This window comes from Nannobrachium achirus, assembly GCF_963921795.1.
Source record: "Nannobrachium achirus genome assembly, chromosome: 7".
NCBI lineage: Eukaryota > Metazoa > Chordata > Actinopteri > Myctophiformes > Myctophidae > Nannobrachium > Nannobrachium achirus.
The window spans coordinates 49,273,666-49,294,528 of record NC_137816.1 but is presented as its reverse complement, the minus strand read 5'-3'; the positions used below and the strand labels follow the sequence as shown (position 1 = coordinate 49,294,528).

Below are 20,863 nucleotides of genomic sequence, written 5' to 3'. Positions count from 1 at the left end.
ATATTTCTTGTGTGTGGAACCCATTTCCCTCTAGTTCTGGACGCCCCCACTGGCTTGGACTTCTCTGACATCCAGACCAACTCCTTCACTATCCACTGGCTGCCCCCGAGCGCCGTCATCACCGGCTACCGGATCCGCTCTCAGATGACCAGCGGTGGCCGGGCCAAGGACGAGAGGCTGCCGCCAAGCAGAACCTACTTCACCCTGACCGGACTGGTCCCGGAGACCGAGTACCTGATCCACGTGTACGCCGTCAACGGCAACCGGGAGAGCACGCCTCTGCAGGGAACGCAGGCCACCAGTGAGTTTCTTGATGACTGCGTCACAAGGGGGGGAAAAGTGGGGCTGAGTTACTAGGGCCCAAGGTGGAGGGGCATTATCCCTGGAACAACATCTTTTGAGATGGGGGTCAGCGGCCAAATACATGTAATTTTGGGGGTCCTTCACATGAAAAGGTTTGAGCACCACTGAAATAGAAATATAGGTTTTTCAGAAAACGTTTTCACGATTATTCAAAAATAGCAGATCTACAAGCTCGCAGCGCGGCACTCAGTGCCGCACTGTGAGCTTGTATATCTGCTATTTATCAATAGTTGAAGCACAAAATAATGCGTAATAATGAATTCATGGGGGGCCCGCAGTGAATCCTTGTACCCAGGGCCCAGAATCTGGTGCGACACCCCTGATGGCTGCATCGTGCACGATCCTCCGCATCCTCTCCTGACAGCTGTATTCTGCGTTAGTGCAAGACGTTGATCCGTGGTACTTCTTTCTTTAAAGTATTCATGCCCATGATTTCTTCTCTAACCCCCTCCTAGTCTCCGACGCTCCCACCGACCTGGAAGTGACCTCATCCACCCCCGACAGCATCAATATCCGCTGGGACGCCCCCTCTGTCACAGTGAGGTACTACAGGATTACCTACGGATCCACAGGTGTGTACAGTGCCTTAATCAGCCTCCATCCCATGCCTTAATCTAGAGCTAACACCAGCTGTGTTTTAATCTCTGTCAGTGGTGTAAAGTGACTAAGTAGATTTACTTAAGTACTGTACTTAAGTAAAATGTTTAGGTATTTGTACATTAGGCCTACTGGAGTGTTTCAAATTTTCAATACTTTTACTTCTACTCCACTACATCTATCTCAGAGGCAAATATTGTACTTTTACTCCAATACATTTATTTGAAAACTCTAGTTATATGTTACTTTGTACATTTTTATTAATATTACAAAACATAAATGAACCACTTCAGCCTATACATTTCGACCATTTGAAAATAGACGACTTACAAGCTCACAATGCGTCGCGATGCGACGTATTGTGAGCTTGTCGGTCTGCTAGTTTCAAATTATTTTTATACATTTGAAAACTCGAAATAAAACATTCTGCCTACTGAGTGCTTTTACTCTTGGTACTTTAAGTACATTTTGATACCAGTGCTTTTGTAATTCCACTCAAGTACATTTTGAATTCAGCACTTTTACTTTCTATTTCTAATATTTTTTAGAATTTTTCTTTTACTTAAAGCTATACTGTGTAAGATTCTCAACTAGTGGTCAGTAGCCATATAGCAAACCGCGGTCGCGTTCGCGTCTTTCGCCCGTTTTTCGTACCTTCACACCCCCGCGTCTGCCTCCACAACGCCGAGAGCTATCTTTAGAGGGGTCCCTGGTTCCTGTGCGTTCAGGCATTCCGGAGAAACGGACTACTTCACCCTGCCTGGTAGGCGAGATTAGCTTTTGAGTAAAGAGACACACGGGCGACTACAAATATGGCGACCCCACTTCAAGATGCGCTGCATTGGCCGGTAGTGTACCATGTGTGCATGATCGGCGATGTGATTGGGCAACGTATACACAACGTATACAGATGATGCAGATTACGTCATCATGGCGCGAAATTCTCCCCCCCTCACGGCTCATAGAAAACATATAAAGAGAAGGCTTCAGAAGCTGAAAATAACGGAGTGGGTGTTCTAAAACTTTAGCGATTTAACAGTTAGGACAATTTTAAGATTTGTTTTATAAAAAAAGTTACATAGTAAAACTTTAAAGGCCCGCTGACACGCTCTGAAATTATAATAGTATGATACAGTAGGTCACGTGGTCTCTCTGAAAACGGTCTGAAATAGTCTGAAACTCATGCCACAGTGTAATCTGCCCCTCGCCCCCCAACAACAGCTGACCAGTACAGTAAGTAGTCTAAGTACAGTCAATTAATTAGATTGGCTTATAATTGCGCATTCCAACAATGACATCATAAAAATATTAACTCATATTTTTAAGATGACTTTTTAAAGTGACAGTACCCCTTTAGGTGACAGTACCCCTTTAAGTAACACTTATGTGAGTAGTTTTTCCACCACTGATCTGTGTGTTTTCCCACCCTGTGTCAGGCGGTGAGACCCCTCAGGAGTTCACCATCCCGGGCTCCCAGACCACGGCCACCATTCGGGGTCTTAACCCTGGGACTGACTACACCATCACCGTCTACGCTGTCACCGGGAGAGGGGACAGTCCGTCCACCAGCACCCCAGTCTACGTCACACACAAGACCGGTACGACAGGACTGTGAAACTGTGGGCTTCAGGAGCAAATGAACGTGCCTACTTGATTTGAATGCAGGGACGTGCAGAGAATGTTAGAGAGGCAGGGGCTGAAACTTCTAAAAGGGCCTTTTTGGTGAAAATATTGAAAATAGCAGACCTCCAAGCTCACAACGTGTTGTGAGCTTGGAGGTCGGCTATTTTCGATGCTTGATTTCTACACAGAGAGAGGAATTATTTCAACATGAGCTGTTGCATTCATGTTCAGGAGAGTTTGGACAAGGCAATTCTCTTGAATGGTATGGCATGGAATGAGGGCATTCACCATAGTAAAAACTGCATTCATGGTCTGGAGAGGGCACTTTTTTACACACAGATAAAAGGGCAAGGGCTCAAGCCCCCTTTTATGTCTAGGTGTGCACGTGCCTGTTTGAATGTACAGTATGGATACAGTATGAATGATGTGTCCATCTCTCTCTCTCTCTCTCTCTCTCTGTCTCTCTCTCTCTCTCTCTCTCTCTGTAACTTGTGCCCGTAGACCTTGAGACTCCGACTGACATGCAGGTGTCTGATGTGAAAGACAACGCCCTCACTGTGCGCTGGTCCCCGGCACACGGCCCCATCAGGGGGTACAGAGTGACCAGCGTGCCCAAGAATGGCCTGGGACCCTCCTTCTCCGAGGTCGTGGCCCCTGGTATGTGCTGATGAGAATTACAAATGTTTCTGCACAAAAATTCTATTTTAGGTCTATATATACAGCTAGATTGTTTTGGTTAAAGATTGCTTTTCTATATTGCAAATAGTAATATATAGCCTTCAAGCAGTCTGTTCACTAGTCTGAATTACAGACCTGCCTGTTCTGCCTCTGTTTATATTTGTATGGAAGCTAATACTTTGTTAATCAATATTTCACGTCAAAAGGATTAATCTTCATAAGCAGCACGTCTAATTAGCTGAATAATGCACAGTGAGGTAGTCACTGCCGGACAATAAAGACAAGGTGACACGACGGGACTGAAGTGACAACAACAATCCCTTACATGTCCCTTTTATCGCCGTGTCACAGATGTCACAGAGATGACGTTCAACGGCCTGCAGCCAACAGTGGAGTACGTGCTGAGTGTCTACGCCCTGGGCACCGACGGAGAGCCCTCCTCCCCCGCGGTGGAGAACGCCATTACTGGTCAGTGTGACTGGACTCAATAAAAATGATCTAAGAGTGGCTAAAGCTGCATTGTTAACCCGTTTAGACCTGAGGATCTGGTTCTTCAAATGTCTTCTAAATCAGTGGTTCTCAACCTTTTCAGGCCACAGCATTTGTATAACACAATTCTATTGTGAAAATAGCGAGGCGTTGTGAGCATGTAGATCTGCTATTTTCACAATTTCTGCCTCTAATATTTGACAATTTGGCCAGTGTATCATTTGTCATTTTAGAGGTATTAAAAAGTCCTTAAATTGTCACTTTAGAAATGTGCAGATACCCCTCTATACACTTAAACTGTATGTTGGTTTGTTTACTGTTGAGTGATTAAACAATGTTGCACATTAAGTCAATCATCCACAAAATAATTTGGGGACCCCGAACCACAGGTTGAGAACCACTGTTCTAAATCCTAACAGTTTTCTGAAAAACACATGTTTCTATATACCGTAGGTGGTTGTTGTACTTTTTAAAAGGACCCACAGAATCATGTTTGAATGATTCGTCACACCAAGCTTCCTGAGGTTTATTCCATCTCTCTCCAGGATACTTTACTGTCGACATCGCATTAAAATAGGATGACTTAACATCTCATCAACAGCATCATGCAACCTGTCCTTTCCACTGTAATTACACAGTCCTACTAACATGGCTGCCACATGGCTTTCTATGTCTGTTTGGCTACACTTTGGCTTGTCTATCCTACAATTTGCATGGGGGTGATGTCATTGCTCACTTATTTTAATAATGTTTTCGGGGTAATTTATCAAGGTTATTATTCTTGAATGTTTTATTAATCACAGTAATTTGCAATAGCTCTAAATAGCATGGCTACTTTTGTCATCATAGTCATTGTAATTATTTAACTTTCAAGAGTATCTGTTTGTCTTCCTCTGTTTCTGATCTTGCCTGCGCTTTGCATACACCTTAACCCTTTCAGACGTCCCCCCGCCACGCCATGTTGACTTTGTCGACATTACTGACGCCACCATTGGCCTGCGTTGGATCCCTCTGAACTATACGGCCATTACTGGCTACAGGATAACAGTGGTAACCGCAGGCGAGGGCATGCCAATGGTCCAAGATATGGTGGATTCCTCCACTGGGTATTACACGGTGCGCGGTTTGGAGCCCGGCGTGGATTACGACATCAGTGTCATCACGGTTACAGAGGAGGGGGAGAGCGAGCCCGCCACAAACACAACGCAAACACAAACTGGTGATTTAAAACGACTAATTCATGAATGAATTCACATGTTACACTCGAGCCAGATCTACATATGACAGGAACATTATTTTGTAACACAGTAAACCGTTCTATCGTTGCTTTGTTGGCTCTTTCTGAACCCTACGTTAACCTGTGCCCCTCCAGCACCTACCAACATGGACTTTGGAGGGGTGGGCCTACCCCATATATGTTTCTATATCAGTGATTATTGTACTTTTTAAAATCAAGGACCCACAGAATGACATGTATTTGGCCACAGACCCACATCTCAAAATATTTTGTTCCAGGGGCGCTTTAAAAATATATATATTCAAAGATCTGCATACATTTTCAAGATCTTTTAAAAATAGCAGATCTACAAGCTCATAGCGTGGCACCTATGAGCTTGTAAATCTGCTATTATAAAATAATGGTTAAAGAGGTTCGAATCTCAAGTGACACGGATGCCTTCCAGGTCTAAATGGATTAAACTGTTCCTCTTCCTGATGGAAGATTTGTGTAAAAGACCTGAAAGTTGATAATGGAACGTCCTCCTTTCCTCGATCCCTGCAGCGATGGACCGTCCCAAAGACCTGACCTTCTCGGACGTGGACGCCACCTCCATGCGCATCACGTGGGACAGCCCGGACGGCACGGTGACGTCCTACCGCGTGCTGTACCTCAGCCCAGAGGAGGGCGAGAGAGAGCTGCGTCCCGCACCCAGGGGAGACCAGGACACCGTGGTGCTGAGCGGGCTTCGCCCCGGAACAGAGTACACGGTTAAAGTCATCGCACTGCACGGTCGCACACCCAGCACTCCACTGGTGGGAACACAGGCCACAGGTACTAAATGACTCCAGCACATGTACTATTTAGAACACTGGTTCTCAAAGTTGGGTATGGGGTTCTTTAGGGCAGTCGTTCTCAACCTTTTCAGGCCACGACCCCCCAAACAATCATATTTTAACTGGGGACCCCCCAAATAATCATATTTTAACTGGGGACCCCCCCCCCCACCCTGACGAGCACTAAGAGTTGACGAATTACATTTTGTAAAACACGGTTCTATTGTGAAAATAGCAGATCTACATGCTCACAATGCCTCGCATTGCAAGGCGTTGTGAGCATGATCGGCTATTTTCACAATTTCTTCCTCTAATACTTGACAATTTAGCCAATGTTTAATTTGTCATTTTAGAAGTATTAAAAGTTCCTTAAATTGTCACTTTAGAAATGTGCAGACAGTGACACCCTGTATACACTTATTCTGTATGTTGGTCTGTTTATTGTTGAGTAAAGAAAACAATGTTAACATTTAGCTAACCCCCCCCCCCCCCCCCCCCCCCAGCCATCCCAGCTCCGACCGATCTGGCCATCACTGAGGTGGGGTCGTCTTCCTTTGTTGTGTCGTGGTATGCCCCTACCGCCCGCCTCACCGGCTACCGCGTGGTGGTCAACCCCAAGAACCACAACGGACCCACCAAAGAGATGAACATCGCTCCAGACACCACCCGCGCTGTCGTACCAGGACTAATGGTGAAAAACTAAAAACCATAACTGTGGATTTATTGTACCTGGTTAACATATTATTATTATATATTGTTTAGTAACTTAATTTGTATTTGCAGTTCGTTACATGTACATACATTCACAGGGTCAACATTATTACATCATTTTGATTATCACACTTCCAGTCCATTTCAAATATTCGTGGTGTTATTTCGTTGGGTTTTATATTCAGTCCGTTTCTCCCTTTTCTCGAGGAACAGTTCTTCTTGTATCCTGAGTTTGTGTGTAAATCCCTCCATCACATACATATCCTCCACAATGCACGGCCACTGCTCACAAGTTTGGAGGATCACTTTTATACCACAATCTTGTTATAACTTTTCTGCTGACTGCCAGCAGCACTTTGACCAGATACATGTCATCTCCATGTGTATTTTCCTGCGTCCTAGATACAGCACCACACTTGTCTTCGGCATTTCGTATTTCAATATCTCCTTTAATACTTAATGTATTTATACACTATAGGTGGCCACCACATACCAGGTGTACGTCTACGCTCTCAAGAACTCAGTCACCAGCAGGCCCCTGGAGGGAGAAGTTACCACGCTAGAGAGTAAGCAGCTGTTGCCCGAACCACAGACAGTACACACGCACGCACACAAGTCATTTTTTACAAAATGTATCAAATAGAAAATAAATACATGGAGCTCACATAATATATATAAAATATATTGCCGGGTATTCAGGTGTATGCTGCCACCTTGAGTTTGTAAAAACACAAACACACATGTTTTATTCACCAATAAAACCTCCTGTTATTTTCCTCCTTCCTCAGATGTGAGTCCACCCAGACGTGTGCGTATCTCTGAAGTGACGGAGTCCTCCATCACCCTGTCCTGGCGCTCCAAGGTGGAGACCATCACCGGCTTCCTGGTGGAGGCTAAACCCATCAGAGGCACACGGCCCACGATCAGAAGGACCATCCCAGGGGACGCGCGCACCTACACCCTCACAGGTACTGGCAAACCACCTGCTCCATACCAATACCAGAAGAGTCGCCGGAAAGAAACTCGCCTGGGCTGATGGTTTATGCCTTTTGATTGATTGACTGAGGTATTTATTAGATGTTTTGGATAGGAAAAGGTATAGTTGCAGGACAGTACAGTTCACTGATACAATGTCAACTAAAAGGAAACTCGGGTAAGGCAAGGCTTATGTGTATTTGTTATTTTCCATTGAGATCACCTCTGTAAACTATGCCTAAACGGTTAAACCTAACCTTATTCTTAAGCTTAACCTCAGTAAAACGGTGCCAAAACCTAACCCTATTCCTAATCTTAACCTCAGAAAGATGTGCGTATCCTAAAGTTATTTCTAACCTTATTCTCAGTAAAACAAATACAAAATCTGGGCGAGTTTCTTCCCGGCGACTCTACCGGTTACCCTCCATACGCCCACAGGATGAGAGCTGATTGAGAGGGGATATTGAAGTTAATATATCTTGTTTGCCTTCTCAGGTCTGGAGCCAGGCACCACCTACACCATAGACCTGTACACCCTTAACGGTAACACCAGGAGTTCCCCCTTCACCCTCAACGCTGAAACAGGTTCGTTCCACGCTCCTATGCTCATGCACAGACACACAACCCGGATTTTACTGTGCTGACACACTCCTCCAGATGATCTAATCAATAATGTCTGTGTGTGTGTTTTGTTTTTGTAGCTATGCCAGTGGTCCAGGCTCCAACGCACATCCAGTTCACCTCTCTGAGCCCTGACTCCATCTCCTTCACCTGGCAGCCGCCCGCCACGCGTATCACAGGATACTACATCACCTACGAGGAGTACGGAGGAGCCCCGCGGGAGCTCACGCCACGACCCCACGCTGGCCAAAACTACGCCACCATCCCTGGTAGGTTCCTGCTGCTCTGCTGTGTGTCCACACTCTCTCCCCCACATGGGGGATCCTCACAAAACTGGCCCGTGACATTTTTGGTGCTTTCACTTCTGTTTAATTTCAAGAAACTCAATGATTCACTCACTGAGAGAAGTCAAACTAGACTCTTGTGCTCCCTTTCTGTCCTTTATTAATGTTTTCTTCTTCTATTTCTCTCCTAATAAAGTTGTTTATATTGCTTTGTTTTGTTGTAAAGTGACTTTGCATACTAAGAACAGCACTATATAAATCTGACGTATTATTATTATTGTTCTTAATGTGTGAATGATTCCTATCCTTAGGACTGAGACCAGCCACAGAGTACATCATCAAGATCATTGCTCTCCAGGGCACGCAGAGAAGCACTCCTCTCGTGGGCAAAGCCAGGACTCGTGAGTACTTGAAGGAAAACATTGTAAAATCTGGAGTAATGATTTAAATCTTCACTCTGGATTTTTACTATGCATACACAGTATAAACTGAAAACGTACAGTACAGGTTCAAACAATGTGATGGTCTGAATTAATTTCAACGTGGATTTATGACGGGTAAAGCCTTATTTCTGTACACAAAGAAAACAACATGGTGTTGTTTTCAATGACAAGCTTTTTTGTATGCTTAGCTGCAATAGAGATTTGCTGTAAAGCCTCTGAGGCGGAGGCCTTGAGCAAATCAACTGCGTGCTGAGCCTTGGTTTTTTAAAACCGTAATACAGCTTTCATTTTGAATACCATCAGAAAAGTAATTCAAAATGTATCTTGGAATGATTGGACTGTAGCCAACCATGACATATTTAGTTTTGCATATCATATATCATATCATATATGTATTATGTGTTTATGTATGTATGTATTATGGTATGTGTTACATATCATATATCATATATATATTGCATATCACATCAGTATCCTCCTGATGGATGTGATATGCTACAGCATCTGCGCTTAAAACCTCCCCACCCCTCCAGTTTAACCTGCTCGCTTCCCTAACCCACCTTCTCCCGCACCAGATCCGGACCCCTTGCTTACGCTGCCGCTGCCCGGTCGCCCTGGAGGCCCCGGCGTACTGGATGTACCCGAGACTGATGCGGACAACACCGTACAGGTAGTGGGCACCAACGGCCAGAACCCGCTTGGCGAGCATGGCCAGCATGTGGAGTACACAGAGTACAACAACAACAACGGCGGTAGCGACTACAGCGGGCAGGGCGGCAGCCCGCAGTCGCCCTACGGCCAGGTGCATGAGCCGCTGGTCTATTTGCCCCTCCCTGACGCGCAGGGTAACAGGGTGCCCGTCTTGAAGCTCAACGTGCCCATTGGCTCTACACTTGATTTTCCAGAGAGCGAGACAGGGGTGCCGCAGGAGGCACAGACGCAGACCATCATCAGGTGGAAGCCGTACAGCCAGAGCAACGCTTACTTGGTGTCGTGCAATCCACTCACACACGCCAACGAGAAGATGTTCCAGGTAAAGATGCACAGATCATGAGGGTCATGGTCAGGGGCATCACAAGGGGGGGGGGGGGGGGGGGGGAGGAGTGGGACTGGGTTACTAGGGCTCAAGGTGGAAGGGCCTTAATTATTTTATACTTTAGCTATGGAGACATAGCAGATCTACAAGCTCACAGCGAGCTTGTAGATCTGCTATTTTTGAAAAGTTGTGAAAATGTGTGTAAATCTTTCAATATATGTATTTGTCAATTTTGCTTCTGGGGGGTACCTGGAACTAAATATTTTGAGATGGGGGGTCCGTGGCCAAATACATATCATTTTGGGGGTCCTTGACATGAAAAAGTTTGCACAAATTTTCACAATTCTCAAAAATAGCAGATCTATAAGCTGTGAGCTTGTAGATCTGTGATTTTTCAATAGTTAAAGCACAAAATAATGTCTAAATGGGTTAAACCCCCTCTCCCTATATGAAGAACATTCATGGGGGGCCCGCAGTGAATCCTTTGTACCCAGGTTCCAGAATTTGGTGCGACACCCCTGCTGATCAGATTCCACACACTCAGATTCCACACTGTTAATCGAGTCTCAAATCTCAGTTACAATGTTAACAAATCCCATCTCTTCCTGTTCCAGATGCGTCTGCCAAATACAGCAACCACCGCTACCCTGATTGGTCTGACATCTGGGGCATCTTATGGCGTGATTGTTGAGGCCCTGAAGGGGGCGCTCAAGCACAAGATTCTGGAAGAAGTCATCACTGCTGGCAACACTTGTAAGAATCAAGTCAATTTGTTAATTTAACGGGAGCAGTCATACTCAGGTGATGACGATACGTCTTCAGATGCTTGACTAACTTTTCCCCTCTCATCTTTATTCAGTACCAGACGCCGGTGTGCCTACCAGTAAGGACGCATGTTATGACACTTTCACGGCGACCTACCATGACGTTGGCACTGAATGGGAGCGCATGTCCGAGACAGGATTCAAGCTGTGGTGCAGATGCCTGGGACTGGGCAGTGGTCACTTCAGATGCGACTCCTCCAGTAAGCCCTTGGGTTTTAGTTATGCATGACTTATACCTGGTTGTGTCGCACATTGAAAATAAGCAATCTACAAGCTCAACATCGAGCCGCAAAGCGACACGTTGTGAGCTTGTAGACCGGCTATTTTCAAAGTGTAAGTTTAAACCAGTACATGCTTTCATTTCCAATAGCATGCAACATGAAGCAGAATTACATCTAAACATATCGTGTTTGTAAATTGTGTATAATTTATCTCATGCACTCTTTTATTATGTTAGAATGGTGCCATGACAACGGCAGGAACTATCCAATCGGGGAGAAGTGGGATCGCCAGGCAGAGAACGGTCACATGATGACGTGCACCTGTTTGGGCAACGGCAAGGGAGAGTTCAAGTGTGAACCACGTACGTCCCCTTAAACCGTCACCAGAGTTTGCCACCATCTAGCGGAGTCAGGTTCTCTCTTTTGTGCAGCATGTGATCCTCAATGTGTCTGTGCTCCCATTCAGATGAATCTGTGTGCTACGATGACGGTAAAACATACCAGGTGGGCAACCAGTGGCAGAAGGAGTACCTGGGTGCCATCTGCACCTGCACCTGCTTTGGGGGACAACAGGTGAGAAGACCACACTGAAATTCAGTACAGATAATGACTTTAAGCCCAATTTATGCTTCGTCGTACAACTTTGTCCCTCGTCGTGAATGATTTTATTTGTGGAAATGCGTTACACTTTGCTCAAAAATCAGTTAATCTTGGCGAGCGATGCGGCTGTTCAACAAAACATGATTTGGTGTTTAGGTGCCTGTTTTCTGTCATGTGATAATGCATGCAAACGTGTCTGCTTCGTCTCATCAGGGCTGGCGATGCGAGAACTGTCACAAACCACGAGGTTCTGACGTTGATGCCAGCCTGTTGCAGCCTGTCAGATATGGAGACCACACTCTTCGCAAGGTGGTGAGTAGAATGAAATGAAAATATTCTTCCCTCTTCTGTGGCACGAGAGGGAGTGGCACGGGTCTAGAAGACACAGGGGTTGTCTGGGAATTCGGAAGCTTCCCAGTTTAATACCTGCTCTTCCTGATGTAGAAATGTCTGAGCAAAACCCTGAACTACTCCCTGACAAGCAGCTTGTTGCCCTGCAATGCTGTCTCTGTCGTTGGTGTGTGAATGTAATGCATTCATCTTTAATGCATCTTGTATGTTATGTGATGTGATGTAATGTAATGTATCTTTGGCAAAAGGAGGTATATAAATACAGCATTTATCATTTAAGAGAATCACTTTTTATTGATACACTGTAGGAGTTGATGAAAATAAAATTGAAAAGGATGTTCTTGTTTTTGTTCAACATAAGCGTTTATGAAAATACAACACTCATATTTTCCTCTCAACTCATCCAGACGAACATTCAGTGTCCCATTGAATGCCTCAGACCTGAGGTGCTGGCTGACGTACACATTGCCCAGAACCAGCCGGAGTAGAGGATGTCCCCCATCAGAGCTGTTCCTCCACCGTCCAAACATTCTACTGCATAACGCAGACGGGAGCTGTCCTGTCTGCGACTGAACTGAAATAACTGCCTTGTACCCTTTGTCATGAGCTTAACACATTCAACTGTAACTGTTACACTGCCCTGCTGCCTTACACAAGTGCTATTACATTGGCTGTCATTTGGCAACCTTTTTAATCGTGTTAAAATGTCTGTAAGTCAATTAGTGATTTAAGTGTCTTGCTTTCTTTTTCCTTTAATGGAAATTTCTTGATTTCGATTAAGACCATCCCGTGTTTCTCTTCACGTGTTCATGCAAACCTTTAGGGTTTGATGTTCAGATTTACAGTATACAGTTCCAAAATTGCCATTTCTTTCGGCATGAAAATAGTTTTCTAATAAAGATTCCCAAAGAAAATAGAAATCAAGCACTGTTTTGAAGAATGCCGATGTAGTGTTGTAATGGTCATGTACAAAATTGTATGAATTGTTTTTTTTAACTTTCTGTAGCCCCTTCACTGTCGCTTGGGGTAGCACTGTTTGTGATCGACACTGATATGTAATTTTTCTAACTTCTCTCTTAATTTATCCTAATCACAGTGTGTGAATGTTTGAACTGCAGTGTGTGAATTCAAACTTATTTTTGTATGTTACCGTCTGTGCCAAAGTTTTTGCTACCGTTGATGAAAAGAATCCCTTATTTTAATAAAGTTGGAAAATACTCAAACTTTAATAAGTCTCATGTTTCTTACTATTGTGGCACTAATATTAGTACCACAATAGCATTGTCAAAGGATATACATTAGTAAAATGATATATATTGTACCTTTACATCATAATTACACAAAAAGCAATATCCTCTTGACAGAGGTTAAGAAACTAACATGCAACACAAGTACTTTTCAGTGAGAATTTATTCTAAAGTTCAAGGAAGAATATGGACATTGCTTTGAATCATCAGTAACAGTTATCAGGAATGTAACTAGTGTTTGTGCATCTCAGTGTTAAGATAGGAATGTCTAAGCTTAAGGAAATGTTGCAAAAGCCATGTTGTGGAGAAGAAAAACTAATGGCAGCAGTTCAGGACGACCAGTAGGGGGAGATGTTCAGTGGTGGAAGAGACGTAGGTTGGTGTGTGCCAGGGTGATGCCCTGCTCGTTACAGGCATTAATGACCACCTCGTCGGCTGCAGAGCCCGCTGGGGCAGCAATGTATTCAACACCACTCTATGGAGACAAGAGGGGTGGGGGTCAACAAAATCAGTTACACAAGCAGCCATTTAGGGGTCAATCCAGTGATCATCCAGTGTTCACTGACTAAAGCCATGGCTACACGGAGCTGGATATTTCTGAATCTAGACATTTTTTTGTGCTGTTGGGGCTTGCAGCCACATGAAGCTGGATATATGTGGATATCTGAAAAACCGGGATATATGAAAAATCCAGCTCCTTGTAGCCATGGCCTAAGGCCTAGGCTATACGGATCTGGATTTTTAGTAGGGGGACAAGCACACACACAGTAAAGTCTTCAGAGATATCCGGGTTCCATGTCTACACGGATCCAGTGAATCGGATATTTTTCAATGTCTTCACTTATTTATCCGGTTTCAAAAATATCCAGCTTCGCGGCCAAAATATCCAGCTTCGTGTGGCTGCAAGCCCCAACCGCACAAAAAAATGTCTAGCTTCAGAAATATCCAGCTCCGTGTAGCCGGCAACTTAGACTAAACAATAAACCCTTTTGTAAATCCCGCCCCATTCTGCCCTGTTACTATGATGGGACATTAACCCTGGGCAGATTGTTTTTATAGTGGAAGTGGATGGGATTTTTTTTCCCTTCATAGCCTCATTACAGCTATATAAAGTACCAAAGGAAAAACACCTAGGTGATATTAATAAAAAGGGAAGACAAAGGTACAGTAGTTACATTGCAAAACAGGGGGTTTACCCGAAAATATATGTTTTAATGTGTTTAATCCCAGTGGGACAGAATCCTCTTTGCAGATTCTTTTATAGTGGAAGTGGATGGGATTTTTTTTCCCTTCATAGCCTCATTACAGCTATATAAAGTACCACAAAAAACACATCTACGTGATATTAATAAAAAGGGAAGAAAAAGGTACAGTAATTACATAGCAAAACAGTAGTTTTCCCCCGAAAAATAAATGTTTTAATTAGTTTAATCCTCTGGATCAGAGATAGAAAGAGAAGCGCATTGCATCTTGGGTACTAGGAAGAGGACAGAGAGAATGTTTCTCCTCACATAATAGGCTGGCTTTTCGTAATTCTGCCCATTTAAATTATATGTACCCAATCGTGACTCTTAGACCATTGATAAGGTACATGTGAACTAGTTTGTTGAAGCTTATTCGTTATGATGAGCGAGATCGCTTGACGCTTGCCGTCGCTATCACCGTACCGGCCGATCTCCGTGTCGCGCACTGCGGACAGTTTTTGAAAGCCTGAAGCAACATTCTCCACTGCACAAACTCCACCCCCGATAGCAAAAAGTGAATGTTTTTTTCTGGTTGGCCAGTCAGGGAGTCTCAGGGACCAATCAGAAGGCTGACAAACGGTCTATTTCAAGATGACAAAAACTAAATGGTGTTATTCAAAAGACTAGGACCAAATCAGAATTTGCTGTCAAAATTAACACTGGTTCAATCTCCCATATTACTGTATTGTTGTTAGACAGCAGTCCATATTTGAATAAAGGCATTCAAGATCACAGTACAAGAATAATAAAAGTTGTGAGTCAGATTACAGTACAGGTGAATTGAAAATAAGAACTAGCCTAATCTCTCATGCTCTGTAGTGCCTGCAAATTGAGTTGCTTACCCGTTTAGCGCGGTCCACATTGTCTCTGAACGGGAAGAAAGCGTCAGAGCTGAGAGCCACGGCCTGGAGAGAACTTATCCAGTTCCTCTTTTCAGTCTCCTCCAGGGCCTCGGGAACCTCCTCAAACATGTTCTTCCACAACTCCATGTCCGGGCCCTGCCGCCATTTAAAATATAGTGTTAAGATTCACACATCAAGTGTTACATTCCAATCCAAAATGTTACGATTAAGGAGATATGTAATTATATCACACTCAAAATAGAAAATTCCCTTCTTGGTGGTTAGTTGGCGGGAGAGACCAGGGTCACATGGGCTATCACTGAACTATCCAAAAGCTCAAAGACAGTGTCATGTTGGAGCCAGGGAACAGTGCTGGCCAGTAAATAACCACGCAAAGACTGGAGAACATCAGTGTTTGCGTGCTAGCAATGAACAAGTAATTAGGCCACATTTTGCGCCTGTATCTGATGTGCCGAATAATGAGCTCTGACTACGTTCACCTCTAAATGCAATAGACAAACCAGGACTGATTATTCACATAACTCATATCATATGCTCCAATTTAATTTGGCTGCCAGTGACATAAATTATATGCCTAGAGACGTGCCAATCCTAAATTCCATCTCGATTGCCCATTATACATTCTGTGAAGTATGTTTCTGTGTTCATGCGTGTTGACCCACTTACTTCTCCGATGGTGCCACTGACATACTGGTCAATAGCATTGGCCATCTCTGCCCGCTTCACGCCACTGCGGAACTTCATGGAGAGAACACGTGGATGATGTCTCAGCCACCAGTTATCTGCTTTGTCACCCGCAAGCCGAGTGCAGTGGATGCGAGACTGCTGCCCTGCGCCAATGCCAATTACCTGTTAAAGGAAAAGAGACAAGAAATATGATTAATTTATTTTCCTTACTCCTCAGATTCCTCACCCTTTGCCTTTCATCCTCTTGATAATATTTACCTGTCCATCCTTTGCATAGCAGACAGAGTTGGACTGGGTGTACTTGACAGCAATGCTGGCCACGATGAGGTCTCTCACAGCCTTCTCAGAGAGCTGATTGGGACACAGAACTTGATCATTGCAATTGAACATACAAAAGAAAACATATAAGTAGATCCCAGATACAGTCAGTGTTCTGTAGAATAGGTATTAGATGCTGTAACTCAGTGGTTCTCTTAGTGAGGGCTGGGGAACCCTATGGGTCCTTGAGGGTGTTCCAGGGGGTCCCCAGACAAATGTGTTAATATAACAGCAAAATCAGTTTAACCACTTTAAAGCCATGTTGTACTTAAGTTATGCGAAAATAAGCTGAGCTTGTAGTAGTCATCTTCAAAGAGTTGTGAAAATTGTTAAAGCAAATCTTATGGGCATCCCTGCTGGCACCAAATCTTTTCAAATGGGGGTCTATGGCTAAATAGATATTAATATAAATGTGGGGGTCCCCAACATGAAAATGTTTTGAGAACTACTGCTGGAATCAAATACTCACGGAGCCCTTGGAAACAACGTTGCTGAAGAGCTCCTTATCGATGAGCGTTCCGTTTCTCTTTTGCTTGAGATAGAGACCAAACAACACTCTCACCTCCGTCTCATCAGGCTCATATTCTGGGTCCATCTAACAGAGGAAGAAGGCTCTTTAACAAACCACCACATCCCCAAAAATAATAAATAACCGTACAGGAAATTGCCATGTTGTTTCCCACCTGAAGTACACAGTAGTTGCCGTTCTTCTTCTTAGAGAGGATCTTGAGGGCCTCTTCTTCATATCCAGGGGCAATGATGCCATCAGACACCTGAAATCAGATCTACAGTCACCAAGCAGCAGCAGGTTGTTTGTCACCTGGATAACCATTTTGTTCATTCATTCAGTATGAATGAATGAAACATTGTAAAGCTCTTTGAGCACTTGGAAAAGCGCTATACAAATGCGATTCATTATTTTATGTGCATTTCAGTTGTAAGCCTGTAAAAATTCAATACACATTAACATAATTAAATCTAACCTCTCTGGATATGATCCTGGCAGTGGGGACATCACACACATCTGAGAGCGCAATGAAGTCTCCAAAAGATGACATCCTGTCAGAACCTAAAGGAGAGTCAGGAGGACCAGTTCAAGACAGGAATAAACAAAAATCAACTGCTATATGTTAAATGTTGTCAAAAATAGAAACTGCAATCAAATCTAAATTTACGTCAAAACATCTGTAATCGGACCCAACAATCTAATACTAGATTTGCTATTTTCTGACCTCTAGCCCTGGCGTAAGCTGTGGCCAGTGGTGTGAGGTCCTTCAGCAGATCATTCACCATGCACACCTTGGCTTCCTCCTCACTCAGAGGAACTCCCACAGCAGCACCTTTCCCACAAAAGGAAGAAGAAAACTGCATGAATTTATTTAATGAATGAACTTCTTTGGTATGCATGTTTGCTTATAAAAGAAAATATTTGGGGGAGAGGTATGCATGCGTCTCCACATCATCCTGCTACCATCCTTTCTAACGCCTACGTTTCTCTCACCAGCAGGGCTGACATGTTTGAAGGAGGTTGCAGCAGGCATGCCCAAGGCAGACTTTAATTCTTTGACCAGTTGCCAGGCATTGAGTGCATCACACAGGTTGATAAAGCCAGGGGAGCCATTGACCACTGGGAAAGGGAATGATATGCAACGTGAACAATGGATAGTTGTCAAACGAGCAAATGGAAGTTAACATGAGACAACAGACCTTTATTACTTCATTAATCATAATTATCATCATGCACAAAGTCTACCTTTTCTAAACAAAGTTTGAACACAAACACAGGTACATTTGAGTCTGTAACTGTACCTGTGAGGGGGAGAGAGGGCCGCAGTGTGAACAGCTGAGCAGGTGCTTGGTGGGGGTTCATGCCATAGCGTAGGGGCAGCTGGGAAACACCACGGCTATACTGGCCACGGAAGTAGTCAGAGATGGCATCATCGTACTGCGCTGTGTGCGTAAAGGCCTGAGTAGGAAATCATTGAAAGTGTTTTGTTTACAAAGAACAAGCTGACGAAAGGTAGGCAGGAGTGGGGGAACAAGTTAAAATGTGTCCATTCTGCTCAACATGGTAAAATCTATGAGGCAAAAAGGTCAGAGGTCGAAATGCAGAAGATAAACTGACTCCACACACTAGCGATAAAGACCTGTCTAGGACTTTGGTTTGCACTCACCCTCACTCTCGGGAAAATAATAAAAATAGAGTAAATGAAGAGAGGGGCTAAAATTCCTCGGGGTTTTGAAGGCAGTCAACTTATTGACCAAATTCACTGACTTTTGAACCAGAGCCACACTGACCTACTTAGGTTTCTGAGAGGTCTGCATTTCTATAGTGCCTTTCGTCCAAAGCGCGTTACAATGTGCATTTACATGCACTACAATACACAGAAGACATAGCGTATGTTGTCCCGATATACAAACACAGACAAAATCTGCACATGGGAAAAATAGGATTTAGGTTCAGAGTTCCCCTTTACAAAAATCTCCCCCAGCATGAAAATGTGACAAAGCAATGACAAAGAATGAAGATAAAACAAAAACAGCATTTTAACAGTTTCAATGGTGTTACTTTGAGGGCCAACATCCTGCGTGTTTCAAGGGTTGTGTCGTTGCCTTCTGAAGCCTCCATCTCCGTGGCGACCAGTGAGTAGTCAGCAGGGTCACACACAATGGTGACACGGGCATGGTTCTTAGCTGCTGCTCTGAGCAGAGTCACTCCACCTAGGAACATACAACACACAGCATTATATGCAGTATACACATGACATGATTACATTATATGCAGTACACACAGTAGGGGTGTGTGTATGTATGCATATATCGTCATTGTCGGGAGAAAAAAAAACCTTGTCCAAAACTGTTTAGCATTTATCATTTTAAAAATTATTTAAACTAGTGAAAACAGCGGTTCTATAAGCTATTTTCACTACTTTTGTGCGACGGCCTTGTATGATGAAGCAGCGCTTTACTTTGTGAAACAACGCACAAATTTGAAACTTGGGAGATACGAGGTTTCCACCCGACAATGACGATATCCATGTACACAATATACACACACACCCCTACACAATCATCACGACTTACCAATATCAATCTGCTCCACGGCAGCTTCCACGGTAACATCAGGGCTAGAGATAGTCTTCACAAACGGATAGAGGTTACACACCACAACCCTGTAAGGACATGTGCAAACACATTTTACACTTCTACTGCGCTACAAAATGTAGTTTCGAAAAAGGAATAATGATCAGTGAGGCGGTCATTACTTCAAGAAATAAACCCTGATTCAAGGTCCTGCATCAGCCTGTTATGGTTCATCTCTCGACAATGACTGTTCATTATCTTGCTTATTGCATTGCTATGAAAAAAGTTTTAAATAATGACAAAGTACAACACAAATGTATGTATTAAATGCTTGTGCTAAATAAAAGTCAATTATAGTTGTGAGGTGTTGTAAATGAGCTGACAGACACTGCAGAATGTTGTGATTGGTCAATCCAAATTGAGCATTCAATCAAGAATTACATTATTTTTTATATATATATTTTGCATGTTAAAGCTTCTCCACCATTTCTGTTGCAGAGCTGTTCACAATACATTGAATCCTCCAATCATTTAGGTGCAAAGTGCAAACATTTCTCAGCAGGGGTGCAATAATCAACTTGGTCAGCTCCAGAAACTGTTGCCCCAAGTTGTCACAGAGCTTTCAGATTTTAGCTGAGGGTGGGTTATTCATGTTCAGAAATACTGATACGATCATCAAAATGTAGTTTAACTTTAGGCACATTATCCTATCTTTTACTGTACGCATCTTTGTTAAATGTCCATTTTACTGAGACTCAGAATCTCAGATCAAAGTGAATCAGTTCAAAAATCTTTTCGGGTCATATGATAATATTACTCAAAACAAGCAACTGGTCATTATTAGCAGGCCATTTCTGTATGGACCAATCTAGGGCAGCGCTTCCCAAACCCAAACTCATGTGGATTTTGGCGGCCCACCGTGAACCGTTTTAAGTGGTCAGATAGGTGGGCCGGGTGCATTTTTACAGCATGTTGTTTATTTTGATGCATCACTTCATGCCATGCTGCAAGCTTGTAAATCTGCTATTTTTGAAAAACCCTGAACTACTGGTTTAGAAAGCATTTGCAGACCTCAGGTTTTAATGGGTTATTTGGCACTTCCAATATCCTCACAACTCACAGGGCTCACTGGTTGGGAATCCCTACGCTAGGGCTGGACAAGAGGAGTCACAAGATGTGCTTGTAGGGGCAGCAGTCTTTCAATTAGCCACTAAGTTAATTTGTTAGGCATGCCTCCGTGACTCTACACACCACAGCTGGTACTCTAACAAACTTCGCTGAAGATCCAATGTGATACACCAAGATCACATGTGATGTTTGACATATTTTATCTTTCTTGAGTGATCTGGTTTATTTCATAGTACTTTCCCCACACTCAAAGTAATAAGTAATAAGTCTTTGTACTGTGTTAACATCGAAGGTCGAAGGAAGTTATGCAGAAAGAGTGGGGAGTTGGGGACCATTTCACAGGGAGCATCACATGTGTTATACCTGACCAAGCTGTATCCCAGTTTCTCCATGTCTGCCGTGTCCGAAGGGGTCTGTCTGGCCA

General features: G+C 43.7%; 2 protein-coding genes across 5 annotated transcripts in view; one reads left to right on the top strand and one right to left on the bottom strand.

Moving 5' to 3' along the window:
• fn1b (fibronectin 1b) overlaps window positions 1-13,100 on the top strand; it is a 32,630-nt gene extending 19,530 nt beyond the window's left edge. For all 4 annotated transcript variants that reach the window (XM_080730543.1, XM_080730542.1, XM_080730544.1 and 1 more), the window contains 19 exons: window positions 35-301; window positions 819-935; window positions 2,397-2,558; window positions 3,085-3,240; window positions 3,613-3,729; window positions 5,531-5,800; window positions 6,306-6,493; window positions 6,992-7,079; window positions 7,302-7,481; window positions 7,984-8,073; window positions 8,190-8,378; window positions 8,705-8,794; window positions 9,412-9,869; window positions 10,487-10,625; window positions 10,732-10,896; window positions 11,154-11,279; window positions 11,384-11,490; window positions 11,731-11,829; window positions 12,276-13,100. In XM_080730543.1, the coding sequence (XP_080586669.1) occupies window positions 35-301; window positions 819-935; window positions 2,397-2,558; window positions 3,085-3,240; window positions 3,613-3,729; window positions 5,531-5,800; window positions 6,306-6,493; window positions 6,992-7,079; window positions 7,302-7,481; window positions 7,984-8,073; window positions 8,190-8,378; window positions 8,705-8,794; window positions 9,412-9,869; window positions 10,487-10,625; window positions 10,732-10,896; window positions 11,154-11,279; window positions 11,384-11,490; window positions 11,731-11,829; window positions 12,276-12,356 (3,089 nt within the window). In that variant the 3' untranslated portion in view covers window positions 12,357-13,100. The remainder of the gene's footprint in view (window positions 1-34; window positions 302-818; window positions 936-2,396; window positions 2,559-3,084; window positions 3,241-3,612; window positions 3,730-5,530; window positions 5,801-6,305; window positions 6,494-6,991; window positions 7,080-7,301; window positions 7,482-7,983; window positions 8,074-8,189; window positions 8,379-8,704; window positions 8,795-9,411; window positions 9,870-10,486; window positions 10,626-10,731; window positions 10,897-11,153; window positions 11,280-11,383; window positions 11,491-11,730; window positions 11,830-12,275) is intronic.
• Window positions 13,101-13,221: 121 nt separating this feature from the next.
• Window positions 13,222-20,863, bottom strand: part of atic (5-aminoimidazole-4-carboxamide ribonucleotide formyltransferase/IMP cyclohydrolase) — an 8,558-nt gene continuing 916 nt past the window's right edge. Inside the window, exons 3-15 of the mRNA XM_080730546.1 lie at window positions 20,803-20,863; window positions 19,312-19,400; window positions 18,797-18,948; window positions 18,037-18,193; window positions 17,729-17,854; window positions 17,460-17,567; window positions 17,211-17,296; window positions 16,911-17,000; window positions 16,697-16,822; window positions 16,168-16,260; window positions 15,889-16,071; window positions 15,202-15,357; window positions 13,222-13,590 (exon numbers count right to left, since the gene is read on the bottom strand). The exon at window positions 20,803-20,863 is cut by the window's right edge and continues 83 nt beyond it. Coding sequence (XP_080586672.1) covers window positions 13,471-13,590; window positions 15,202-15,357; window positions 15,889-16,071; window positions 16,168-16,260; window positions 16,697-16,822; window positions 16,911-17,000; window positions 17,211-17,296; window positions 17,460-17,567; window positions 17,729-17,854; window positions 18,037-18,193; window positions 18,797-18,948; window positions 19,312-19,400; window positions 20,803-20,863 — 1,547 coding nt within the window. The 3' untranslated portion in view covers window positions 13,222-13,470. The remainder of the gene's footprint in view (window positions 13,591-15,201; window positions 15,358-15,888; window positions 16,072-16,167; window positions 16,261-16,696; window positions 16,823-16,910; window positions 17,001-17,210; window positions 17,297-17,459; window positions 17,568-17,728; window positions 17,855-18,036; window positions 18,194-18,796; window positions 18,949-19,311; window positions 19,401-20,802) is intronic.